At 42.6% G+C, this 13,295-nt stretch overlaps 2 protein-coding genes across 4 annotated transcripts in view; one reads left to right on the top strand and one right to left on the bottom strand.

Annotated features, from left to right (window-relative positions):
- Positions 1-5,675, top strand: part of ScsbetaG (Succinyl-coenzyme A synthetase beta subunit, GDP-forming) — a 54,897-nt gene extending 49,222 nt beyond the window's left edge. The window contains exons 12-13 of one of the 3 annotated variants that reach the window (XR_008610318.2): positions 4,707-4,794; positions 5,549-5,675. The gene's annotated coding sequence lies outside the window, so the exon portion shown is untranslated. Of the gene's footprint in view, positions 1-4,691; positions 4,795-5,548 lie in introns of all 3 variants that reach the window. The other 2 variants (XR_008610317.2, XM_050170395.3) reach the window with 2 other exon arrangements.
- Positions 5,676-9,891: 4,216 nt separating this feature from the next.
- LOC126521680 (uncharacterized) lies at positions 9,892-13,008 on the bottom strand. Its single transcript, XM_050170408.2, has 5 exons — positions 12,709-13,008; positions 12,465-12,611; positions 12,248-12,329; positions 11,747-11,931; positions 9,892-11,453 (listed from the first exon to the last, which is right to left on the bottom strand). Exons 1-5 carry the CDS (start codon positions 12,709-12,711, stop codon positions 11,364-11,366), a joined length of 507 nt encoding a protein of 168 aa, XP_050026365.1. The 5' UTR covers positions 12,712-13,008; the 3' UTR covers positions 9,892-11,363.
- Positions 13,009-13,295: the final 287 nt, after the last annotated feature.

The raw sequence follows: 13,295 nt of genomic DNA, 5'->3' as shown, positions 1-13,295 counted from the left end.
ACAACACTAAAGTGTCGTGCGCGGGCTGTGTATGTCAGGGCAGTTGAGGTTGACTTACCAGCTGTTGAAAGAGAATCTCTTGTGTGACAAAGTTCGGGCCTCATACCAATAAGCTTTCTATCAGTTGATAGAAACAGCTCATATGCGAAAATATTTGTTTCAGTATGCATCTCTTTTATATTCATATTTGAGAATGTTTAACTCGATTTGTAATGGGCTTTACCTTTTTTTCGAACCTATTTTATTCGCTGTGCGTTTTACTAACCCGTCCCTCCTGTTTTCTTTTTGAATAAAATAAACATTACTCGTTGCTGTTCAAACTGAATTAAGTCTTTTTTTAACATGCTTACTAGAGAGTGACAACATTGGGCGACATGGTGTCAGCCTGTCTTGACATAAAACAAGGTTCTGTGTCACTTAGGAAACTTTCCAAAAGCACCCAGAGAAAACCTGAAAAACTCTGGGAATTTGGAGATGTCAACTTGGTAGACACCCTGACATGGGCATTCTTGCATTTCACCTCCATCAAAATGTGGCTGCCGCGACCTGTATTCAATCCCACATCCTCGGCCTTTGTAGCACAATGCCATAGCCTCTACAGCGGGCACCATTTTACAAGGAAAACCATAAAATGTAAAGGGAGCATGTGTGGAAGTATAAAGAATGATGTAATCACTTTTGAAAAATGAAATTGAAAGAAAACTTACACAAGCACCACCACTCTTCTGAATGGGGAATGCTTCAGAGATAAGTCCTGCGCACTGATCATGATAGTTTGACAGCATTAAGCAATCTTTAAAAAGTCGCTCACAGCCACATTCAACACAATGCAATGACATTATCACGCAATGTTTAAAATGTGGCTCACAGCCACATTCAACGCAATGCAATGATCGGTGGCCGTCTCTTCCTTGCTTACTGACATTATTTGAAAGTTCGCACATGTGGTCATTCACACAATATGCTGTTCGGCCGACATAAAAAGTCCACAAGAAAGAGGGGTCCGCTAAACAGCATTACAATGGCACTTAACAAACTGCTGTCTGTGCTTTTTTCCGATACTTCTACAGACTACCAAGCTTATTTGGAGCAGCCCAATGCCTACTCTGTTAATGACCTTCTTCAGATTGTGATATATCTTGTGCACATATGGAATTACAGCAACATATTGCTCTAAGCAGCTCTCACGCTGATTGGCTCCTAGATTCTTGCTTTTAAGATCAGTTAATAGAAACTCAGCAACGCTCGTCAGAAGCTTTAAGGGGTACCCTGCTAGTATTAGCCTCTTTACTTGGGATGTGAAGCTTGTTCCCACTTGGTGATCACAAGACCTGCCAAGTCAGGTCTTGTAATCAATGCAATGACCACAACACATGGCAGTGGTTTAAATGTGCCATACTGTCGTGATGAGCGCACAAGACCAATCTCTGAAGCCTTCCTCATCCAGAAGAGTGGCGATGCTTGTGTGAGCTTTTCCTCAATTACACTAATTCCAAGGGAAATTTCATTTTACCAGAGTGATTAGATTCTTCCTTTTACTTCCATGCATGCTCCCTTCATGTGTTTTCTCATATTTCTTGCAAAGTGGTATACCTATGTATGCTGCTTGAAAGAAAACATTTGGTTCTTCAACACAGCTGCCCGTCTCTTTTTACAGCGAAGCTGTATACCTCTACTGTCCAAGGAAATTTTTGTGATGTTGGCATGGCAAGCAAAAAACTCCCCATACGTGGGCCGATCCCAAAGATAGTGCAATGCCGGGCCGACTCGCGGCGGAAGTGCAGTTCACCATTAAAGGGCCCACATACACACCTTTGCTGGTCATCTTTCTTCACAGAGTGGAAGGGCACTCAGTTCTTTTAACTGCTGTTATTTTCCACTGTATCCGCTCAAGTAATGCTATCGCTGATAGTTGCAGTTGAGCTAGACGTAGGAAAAGATTCTTAAAAGTGCAGCTGTAAGATATTTCTCAAAAGTATGGAAAAAAACATTGAAAAAACATTGAAAAGCATGGTTGCTTAATTATACACAATGACTACTATTTTGCTTATTTTAATATACTGTTATACATATCCGAGAAGAGCAATATTGGCGTTGCCGAGACCAACATTAAGTCCCTAAGCATATGTTGAATGAATCTTCTAAAAAGGAAAGACGCAAAATATGTTCACGAGTATGTCACAGTTGACGTATAGTACATGCCTGCAGTTAAGTGAAATATAGTCTGCTATTACCGTAAAAGTGGGGAGGTGCAAATATAAAATTTTCAACTTTATTTTAGTGAATTAGAATAATGAAACCCAAGTGCAAATAGAATATTTTCAATACTATTGGTTTTTCGAAAATGCCTACTTTTTACCTACCAGTCGTACAAAAAAAAAAAGTTTAGTATTACGCAGTGCAGGAAAATTATGCTTTGTGGGCAATAAAATTCTCTAGTACAGCTATTTTGCTTGACGGTATCGTAATTTATTTAATGTTGTCATGAAGGAAGGATAACTGCTCCTTGCACTTTCGATTCCTTTGCACTGAAAAAAGCTGCTCACTGGATAGACTAGAGTCTGTTATTGGCAGAGTCAGCAGTGGGCATCATGCTTATGCCACGGCTTAAGTGAATCTCTTTTGGCCCAAAATGTCAGGATACATGTATGGTTCAACCTGTGCTTGCGGCAGTGAAAATTTCTGCTGGTTGATGAGCTTATCAGTCTCCACAGTGCTGACGTGGAAGTAGCCTCTTCAGAAGCATTCATTGTTGAGAACATATCTGGGTTCCTTGGTGTTGAAATTATCCTTGTTTTCTCTAAAGTCAGAAGAGAGATCGTACAAGCATCTTTATTCTTGAATATTTACTTGCGCTCTTGTGATTCACCGGCATTGTGCTACCGCCAGCCGTCGTCTGCTAGGCAAGGTGGGAGAGCCAATGAAACACTGCCTACTTGGTGACAAAGAAGCCAAAGTTAAGATTCTGAAAGTGTGATGCTTGCGCTATCTGGCCCCATGTCTTCAATCCAATTTGCCATTGAAGCATCCTGGTGGTACTTAACTACTTTAGAACAAGTCTCTAGATGCATTGCGAAGCTTGTTACTTGGTCAGATTTGTAGTTTAGAAACTGTATTTTTAGGCACTTTGCCAGATTAGTAGCAGACGCATGGTGGCTGGTGTTGTCCAGGTGCATGAAGCAGCAGCACAGTGTGGGTACTTGAGCTGATATTGTCGGGTAGCCATAAACACCAGCAGGGTGCTATGGCTACCGTGCTGTTGACAGTGCCCCCATCCAACTTGGTTCACCGCACGGCAAATGTGATTCACCACATAACATGGCTGTACTGCGGCGAAACTGACATAAAAAAAACAAAAACAACCAGCAATTTTCGAGCGTTCGAGTAATCGTCTCTCAAACCAAATTGAATTGAATATTCACACACCTCCACATAAAAGTGCTGTTCACTGTGGTCCAACACAGTATCGCAAGGTGTTGGCCACCAGCATTGTTGCTTGCATTAATGCCATCCAGTTCTCTACACTATATTTAGCATGTATTGACATATAGGTCACAGCACATATTCAACTATTCACAGCAGGTCTTTGCTATAAGCAATTAGAGTGAACTTTCTGGTAGTAAAATGTTTTGACAGCAGCGAACTGGTAGTATACTGTGTTACAAATGAATTTTGCTTGAAGAGTGCAAGACGTGTTCCTGTTCTAAGTGAAATCAGCACAAACTGGGAGGAACTAGGTCATTCACTCTCAGCTACACAGAACTTAAATATTTTAAATGGGTAAATTATGGGGCTCCACGTGCCAAAAACATGATTTGATTATGAGGCACGTTGTAGTGGAGGACTGCAGAAATTTTGACCACCTGGGGTTCTTTAACGTGCACTTAAATGTAAGTACAGTAAAAGCTCATTAATTCAAATTCCTCGGGGACGCTACGAAAATTCGAAATTATACAAAATTCTAACTAATGAAACTCAGAAAAATATCACTCAGTTAAGGCGCCTACATAGTCCGATGTAGCATGAACGTGCACGCTCACGCTGCCGAATTCCACTATACATATATGCGGCGTCCAAACACGTATCCCAGCGATGCTTTCCTTTGAGTAATGGCCACGAATCTCAAAGGCTATGCTTTTTGGTACTGCGAGCACTGATAAACATCACGACGTCAATAGACATTACCTGAGGCGTGCACCGCACAACCGAACGCACATTCCGATAACGATCCCCAATCGTGCCCCTGGTGCTGCTTCTCCGCAGAACACCTTGCGGAGAAAGAGCATAGCCTCCAAGATGCAACATAAAAAAAAAAAAAACTGCGCAGTGCTGCGTCCACATTTTTATTTTGAAGGTCTTGAGAGAGGGAGAGAACCGACCTGCAACAGGGGTGTTGGCCATGCCTGGCCAGGCGCAAACGAGTCTCTCTCTCCAGTCGGGCCTAAACAAAGGGCCGCAGATGGAAAGAGCAAAACTGCGCGGCGACGCCAGCAACTCCAACCTGCTCCCATGCACTAGCACTTCCCCATCCACGATGGCGCGGCGTTCGAATTATCGGTGGCTGTGCTGATCTCAGTGTGAATTAGCAGGAGGCATTACATATGGCTTTCAATATATTGTTGGACAAACCACTGCGGCTATTTCAAATTAACGAGCTTTTACTGTTTTCACATTTCGCCCCCATTGAAAAGCGGCCGCCATTGCAGGGATACGATCCCACGACCTCGTGCTTAGCAGCCCAACACCACAGCCCCAAAGCAACCACAGTGGATCTTTCTGAAGCACTTTCTGAAGGTGTGAAAGGTGTACTTGCATGATATTTCTCCCTTTTTTTTCTTTCTTTGGTATATAAACGTCTGGGACCTCTAAACCCTAGAAAAAATTCTGGCATGCCTCAAGTGCCCTAAATTATGAAATAGCTTTTCTACAGCCAGTTTCCATTTTGTTTCTACCGATTCGTGACATGATGCAGTGAGTGGTCACGGTCACATGCAAGCGGGACATGGTGATGTTTGAAACTCGCTCTGACTAATTTTATCATTTGCTATGCCGCTAAATTGGCCTTCACAACGAACAGGACTGTCAAAAACGCTGCATGTCCTGCTCCCACGTGACATCACGACACAGTAGACGCACACCCGAAATTGGCTGCAGAAAAGCTCCATACACCATACAAAAGCCACTATTCCTCTACCGCAAAGGTAAAGTAGTATTTTAGGTGCAGTTTAACTTATTACTTTACCTCTACTATTTACTTCTATTTCTCTGGAAAACTGCAAAACACATTGTGTCCTGTGCCATCCATTCTGTAGAGTTGGAGTTCATATGCTTCCTTAGGTGCCTGAAATGTGTCATTGGCACTGTTTGCCACCTCTGGTGAGAAAGGCTCATTTAAGCAAAAATTCATTTGTTACTTGCATTCAAGTTAGATACCTTGCTTTTCAGGCTTTTATATCCCAAACGACAAAAGGAAATTGTTTTCTACTTCTTGTAGGTGCCTTTATTTTGGTGTCATGTCACTTAAACCGGCTACTTTTGTTCATTGCAGGCGGGTCTCCCAGTCATAAGGTGACAATCTGCCAACGGAAAAATGGTTTTGTTGTACAGAGCAGCCTGTAGCTGCATTCACTGGGCCAAATTTTGTCTACTAATAAACAGGCCAAGCATTCCTAAAATCTGTTACTGTGTTTACTGCACTTCATCTACAGTCATGAAAACATCAGCTATGTTTACGTGCTACTTTTGGTGCAAGCAATATTAGCCAGTATGCATCTAATCTCAAGCTGTCCAGCATAAGGGAGGTTCACAGTAGAAAAAGTTCACGAATTTCGAAATATCACTAGTGTTGTTAAAGTCAACTTTTATATTTCAAGACTTTACAGGCATGCTGTTGCATATGACAAGGCTGCAATGGTTGCTTAAAACTGAATTTCAATATACCGGGTGTCCCAGTTAACTTGCACCAAGATTATATTTAAAAAAAAAAAAAAAAAAACAAGGAGCTCTAGAGAAATTGTACAGACTCCATAGTAGCCATAGCCGTGTATACTTACATCAAGTATTAATTGCTTTAAATTAGTGAACTTTTAATTATTGGTTGAATCGCAAACATCAATTACAAAGTTGTAGGGCACCTCAAATAACCTACGAATCAAGCATTTGTTTCGCATTTGTTTTGTGCTCAGCTTTACCTCGTTAGTTTTTCCAAGAAAAAACAAAAGTGCACGAAACATCCAAAATACGAAATACATATGCGCTCGTGCGGTGCAACTCATGTGCTCCCAAGTGAACAGCCACAGATACACGGCTTTACTAGTGGCGGCAGCTTGATACAGGGCTTCACGCTATGCGATTGTTACGGCATCACGAGAACACGCCGCTGACGCATTGATAAGCGTAGTGGAGCCGTAGGGGGGGGGGGTTCGAAGCTGGGAAACCATGACGGCGCACTTGGGACTAATTTTGCACACTCATCTTGTTCTGTAGATAGGCGCGCCCGGAACGCATGTTCCTTTAGTTCCTTTTAGCAACAGAAACAAATTTTGCACAGGCTATGTCCATCTAATGTGTTTGGCGGATCTGTATGGCCAGCATACGCTGTTGTTGATTACGTAAATCATTTTTGCTCGCCATGTCAGTGCGAACATAACAACGGGAGATCTCAACGGTACTATGACAGTGACCTGTTCTTCAAGGAGACACATCATGCCCTTCACGAATGATCAGAGGGCTAGCATGATCCTGGCTCTGGGGGCGGCGCACGGCGACAATTGAAGACAGCCAAGCTATTCCAGATGTGCCATTGTGGAAGACACCCTAGTCCGTCAATAGTCCTTAGAACGTACCAAGTCCTTTGCAAGACGGGTAGCTTCACAAGAAAGCAACACAGGATTGCGACGGTAGGTCACAAAGCAGAAACGGATGTATTGTAATTCTTTGCTGCTAACCCTCACGGTGGCGTGCGCAATGCCAGTGGAGAGGCCCAAACCTCAAGGCCATTAATGTGGAGGATTTTTAAAAAAACGCCATATGCACCCGTCCCATGTATATCTTCACCAAAAACTTGAAGACCGAGATTTTGAAAACAGACTTGACTTTGCCAATTGTATTTTCACAAAATATGAAGGACTGGACTTTCTTACTTGCATGCTTTGGACGGATGAGGCTAATTTGTCCAGAAACGCCCAAGTTAATCTTCACAATGCGCACTACTGGAGTGATAGGAATCCCAATGGCTGGCACAAATATGACACCAATACCAGTAGTTGTTTAATGTGTGGTTTGGTATTTTTAATGGCAACACTGGACCCACATTTTTTTATAACACACTAATGACGCAATGATACGTCAATGACATCATCGGGGGCCCTGTGAATGATGTCTGTTGCAACGTTCCACTTGCGCACCTTCGCAACATCTGGTTTCAACACGATGGTGCTCCTGCACATAGTAGTAGTCAGTTTCGAGCGTGGCTCGACAAGCTTTTTCCTGGACAGTGGATTGGTTGGCACGAACCTGTACCCTGGCCTGCAAGGTCGCCGGACATGATACTGCTGGACTTCTTGTGGGGCTACGCTAAAGATTACGTGTATAGCAGTGAAACTACCACACCGGACGCCCTAAAGGCAAAAATATGCAGAGTCTGCCGCGAGATTCCAACGGCGTTGGCCAAAGCTGCAACAGCACAAGTGTTGGAAAGAAGCAAGTACTGTATTGCTTCAGACGGTGACCTGTTTGAGCACGTGCTATAAGTGGCAGTGGAAAATAACTGCTCAAAACTGGTGTAAAATGCAACTGTTTTAACGCACCTTCATGATGTCACCCTATCATGCCCTATCCGTATATAAAGAAAGCTTGTGACAAAGATAGAAACAGGTAAAAAAACTGCTTTGTTCTGCCTTTTTTCCAGAGTTCAAGAGACAGAAAGGGTAAATGGCTAAACCAGTTGCACCTTTGGATGTTTCTTCGTGGGCGGCTGAGACACCTTATGTGCTTTTGGTTTATTTTTTATTGAAATAAGCTCCTGAGTAGCTTTTTTCTGTTCTTCCGAGAGCTGCCTCTTTCTTTTTGTGCTTTTTTTACATTGGTTGAATTTCTTTTGTAGCTTTGTTTCATGATAAGCAAAGGTTAAAGCTATCCAGAGTGCCTCAAGGTCAAGCCCAACATTCCTGCGTCCGCAGATGCTGACGCTTATTGCACCACACTAGTTAGGTCACGAAACCTCTCGAGCTAACATGACTAATCCTTGTACGATGCGTCGATAAATGAAAGCAGCCGTATATCTTTCAAAAGTCGCTTCGAGGCGCTTGTGTAGAGGTGTGTGAGCACGCATCTATTTCACATTTCCCAGGCTTTTGTTTTTTCTTGGAAAAGAACAACCTTCAGCACGAAGTAAATGCTTGATTTGAAGCTTATTTAAGGTGCCCTACAACATTGTAATTGATATGTTTGCGATTCAAGCAATAATTAAAAAGTTCACTAATTAAAAGCAACTAATACTTCGTGATAAAAATAATACTGGCTGTAAGTACACAAGACTGCTGCTACTATGCAGTTCGTATGATTTCTCTAGAGCCCTTGGTTTTTTTATAAAATCTTGGTCCAACTGGGACACCCCATATATAGCATTAGTCTGGCATTAGCATTAAAGAAGTTTTGCCCGAAAGGCAAAGCATTGAATGTAATTAGCAAATTATTAAAAAACTATATGAAGCAAGGATAGTAGTTTTATCAGTAGTAGAAAATTGTAAGCATTCACTTACTGATAAATTAACAAGCATGGTGCCATGTGTGCACAAGCAAACATGAACATATCTCACTCGATCGCAGACACTCGCTGTCAAAATGCTGGAGTGAGGAAGCGCGGCAGTGGCAGCGAGCGAATTGACCTTTGTCCTGCCTCTCCCTTCAACACAAGCTAAGCAGCGAGAACACAGTTCACATGAAGCTATCAGCCCTCAGTGCACCTAGACTCTGTCTCTCATCGCAGATCGATTTCAAGATAGGGCCCGCACAGCCGTGCCATACGCAGCCGTCGCTGAAGTAGAACCTCTCCTTGGTACATTACGTGAGCAAGATCGAGCCACCATCTTCAGCTCACCCTCGCAATCTTTTGCTTGCACACACAGCATACAGCGCGCAGCCACTATGTTATCGCACCTGGAGTGTCCAAATAATTGCTACTGCAATAAAAACAGCTGTTCTTAGCTTGATGGCAGGCTTGCATTTCAATGTCACAAAGGTGCTTTGAAGCTCATGCACACTTTAAAGTGACACTAAAGGCAAATATTAAGTCAAGCTAAAGTGGTAGATTACTGCTAGAGAACCTCTAAGGTGTCGATATTATAGCGAACAGACCCTTAATAATTGAGAAATTGAGGTAAATGCAGGACATGATTAGTGACTCTCCCGGGACGTTCAAGTACTTGCCCGATGACGAAGGCACTCCTCATTTAAATGATGTCACTAGTACTCAGCCACTCGCTGCAAAAAAACATCCTTGTATTGTATTATCAGACGAAATAAAATGCTCCTTGTCCAGTTATATTTCATTTTTAGAAAAAAAAAAGAACTCATTGAAATTACCCTTCAATATGCAAGAGGTGAAGAATCATGTTTGCAGATGCCATAGCACAAGTAAGTCCACAGAAGTGGAAGAACTGTGTTAAACATGTGATTGAGGAAGATGAAAGAAACTGACCACATCATTGATGTCATTGTTGACAACCAACAACCAGTCGTTCTCAACCTATGAGAGGACACAGCAACCTTTTAAAGAGGAGGCCAGTATGGAGGATGAAAACTTTGGGTGCCAGTGACTTCTCAAACTTAAGGCACCTCTCCCGGATCACTGTGTTGTTTGCCAGTCACGCATTGAACTTTATAACATGATTCTACTTTGAAAAAACATTTTGTTTATTCATTTATTGTTTTTAAAGTCAGTACACGCAGTATGTCACAGATTGTGGCACCCACAAACTGTACCGGGCAAGCGAAAATTGAGGTGTCTGGCTTCAGTATAACGCAAGTTTCGTCAGCACAATAATTGATGCGTGTTGACTTTAGTTGTAGCATGTAACAATGCATGGTTCACGACTGCTGTAATATACTTCACATTACTATAGCCACACTTTATCTTGCTTTGTGTGTGTGGGGGGTGGGGGGGGGGGTATTAGCCTTATGGTTTACTTACATTTTCAGGCATAATAAACAAGCTATATTAACTGCGAGGAGCAAGTACCAACAAAGCAGGCGAGCAGATGCAAAAGGGACGCCGAGAAGATGGCGCGGTGCGGATGAACACATTTTGAGGGGCTTTCGCCTTTCCTATTGGCTAATGAGCCCTGCAGCTTTCACAGTGCTGCAAGGTACTCCTGAGATGGAGCATAGGTTTTGGAAAAGGTCATTTTCTGGGGAAATAAATCACGCATGCGTAAGTGACACAGTCAGCATTGTTCAGGAAAAACTCGGGATTCCAAATCTCTAACAAACAAAAAATAGATTTTTTGCAAGATATTGCCCTACCCTGTTTCCTTCAGTGATGCAGTATATCATACAGAGACAAATGTGATAGCTTTCATTCTATGTTACCCATAATCTTGTAAACCCATTTGTCTAAAATCAGAACTAAGCTTACTGTCACAACTTGGATCAAGCAGCTTTATATTGCATTTATGTCTTATGTACTATCTGCTATCACCCACATGCCAGGCAACAGTTAAAGCCAATGTTCTGAACATCTGCTTTCATCACACCTCAACAATGAGTAATTCCTTTCTCAAATGCAACTCTGCAACTCGTCCTCCTATCAATACTGTCACCATATGTAGAAAACCACCAGAAACTTTAAGAAATGCTATGGAATCATTTCACACAGCAATGCACTGTGCATCAGTCTATGGAATGCCTTTGAAGTTGCCTTGTGCCTCAAAATATGTACAAGTAAGTACACTGTACAATTTTGCTGTATGCCTTTCTGCTTGGGTTAATTATAGTACTAATCACCTAATATGCAACATATTCTTTTGCAATAGTTCTGTACATTTATTAGATTGGTGAATTATATTCTATCTCTGCTTCTTTTTGGCTATTGAAGTTTTAGTAAATGCCTCCTCTTATTCAAAGCCTTCAAGGTGGAAATAAATAATATGATTAAAAAAAAAGGCGCATAGAAAAGAACCACACAAGGCAGTGCTTACCCTGTGTGGCTTTTTTCTTTCACATTTTTGTGCTACCACTATGATAATGCTTCACCCACTCACTCGGCAGTCACTCAGCTGGGCTTTGAGTTGGCAGATGCTTCAATTTTACAAATATTTTGTGCCATCGATGGTCAACCGTAGCATAAGAAACACAGATTATGTTCAATATAAGCAAGTTTTCTTCATGATTCGAAGAAACTCCTCCTGGTTAACTTCACCATCTCCATCTCTGTCAGCCTCGTTTATCATCTCCTGCATGGAGAGTGATGAATATTTATTAGCAGGGTGTGGATGAGCCACTCAGTGAAGTAATGGAATGTTGTAGCAGCATAATTATGGTCACAATAAGTCTGCAACGGTCAAGATGTTGAAATTTGCTAATGTAGGTGGGAAAGCAAAGCAGAATCTGATATGTTTATGTCTCAGTGCTGAGCAGAAACTTATAATATCAAATCCAAATGTTTTTGTCTATTGTTACCATTGCTATGTTTCATGCTTAGAAAGTAAACTTCCTCACATCGAACTGTACGTCACGGCCTTCTTACCTTCAGTTCTTCATCTGATAGATTCTCGGAGAGCTGTTTTGCAACACTCTTGAGGTTCTTAAAGGAAATCTTGCCTGTGTTGTCTTCATCAAACAACTGGAAAGCTTTCATAATTTCTTCGTTGATGTCCTTCTCTGCCAATCTTGTGGCCATTACATTCATGAAGTCTTCTCGAGCTATTTTGCCTAAATGTCGCAAGACAGGGGAAATGAGTCACAGAGATATGTACTACCTAAGAAAGTAGATTCAAAGTGCATTTTCACATATCGGCACATGTCACAGAATGTACCACAGTCAAATATACTGATTTTTTTAATCACATGATATATAATTAGTAGAACCTAAGCATAATTGTGCACCGATCTGAGGCTCGGAATTTTATTTTTTGTTAAGCTATAAATAAGCTATATTCTACTGTATCGGCCTTGAGCACCGCGTGCACTGTAATTCGACGCTAACTGGACGACTTGAGATAAAGCTAATTTGTGGAAGGAATATTACCAGTCTCTTGCTTGTCTATCTCTGCGAGCAGCTTCTTGACCTCTTCTTTTCTAGGCTCGAAGCCCAGTGCACGCATTGCGAACTGGAGATAGAAGTTACAAGTTACATTATTAGCACCAGCCATACAATCACTTAGGGCATGAAAATGGAAATTAACAACCGTGTAGCGCACTGTTAGAAAGTTTAGAGAGGGTCCAGTCAGCGCTTGAGCACTTGCCTTCAAGTCTTTCGCTTCCATGAGACCACTGCCACTGGGGTCAAATAAATTGAATGCGGCGTTGATGTCATTTTTCTGTTCATCGCTCGGCTCGGGCTTGCCGCTGAGCTTGCGCTTGTAGCCTCCAGATGCTGCGCTTTTCCGGGACTGAAAGATCGAGCGAAAAAGCAGGGTTTAACAGGTGGTCATATAATGAAGAACCAGGTGGTGTCTTGGTAACTACGGCGACAGCAAAAGCACTTACCATGGTGTTTGCACCGAGCTAACACAAATGACAGCTGGTACTTCCTGGTATTTTATGATGCCGTCCAGAAAGTACAGTGCGTAGTGCGTCGAAGCTGCACTCTTCTGCGATATGGCTACTAATTAATAAATTACAACAAAACTTTGCAAACAAAACTTTCGCGGACGCGGGCAGCAGGAAGAGGACGGCAGGCGTGCAACCGGAGCAGACGAATAAAGAACCAACTTTGCATAGAATAAAAATCAGTGGTGTTCTGTGAGCCAGCTACGAAAGACGAAACTAACGGCCAACGGCGGCACTGGATGGGTGGATGGATGATCGAGGCTCAACCCTTTGAATCAGGCGGCGGCGGCGCGCGCCACCTAGCCTTGAATGGTACTATATGCATGCCACGGCCGCTCAATGGAAACGCACTTGGTGCGGCCCGCCGCGTCGCGCCGGTTCGACGGGGCGCCACTGCTCCGGGACGCTTTGCAGGAGGAAAAGCGTCTGAGCGCCGCAGAGCCAGTGGGTCTCACGCGTCGCAGCGGGTTTCTTTATAATATACGACTGCCCCTACTGGATCTGCGCACGTGTGTGATCGTGTA

Source organism: Dermacentor andersoni, chromosome 6 (assembly GCF_023375885.2).
Source record: "Dermacentor andersoni chromosome 6, qqDerAnde1_hic_scaffold, whole genome shotgun sequence".
Taxonomy (NCBI): domain Eukaryota; kingdom Metazoa; phylum Arthropoda; class Arachnida; order Ixodida; family Ixodidae; genus Dermacentor; species Dermacentor andersoni.
The sequence above is the reverse complement of the archived record's forward strand: the minus strand, read 5'-3'. Positions and strand labels throughout refer to the sequence as shown.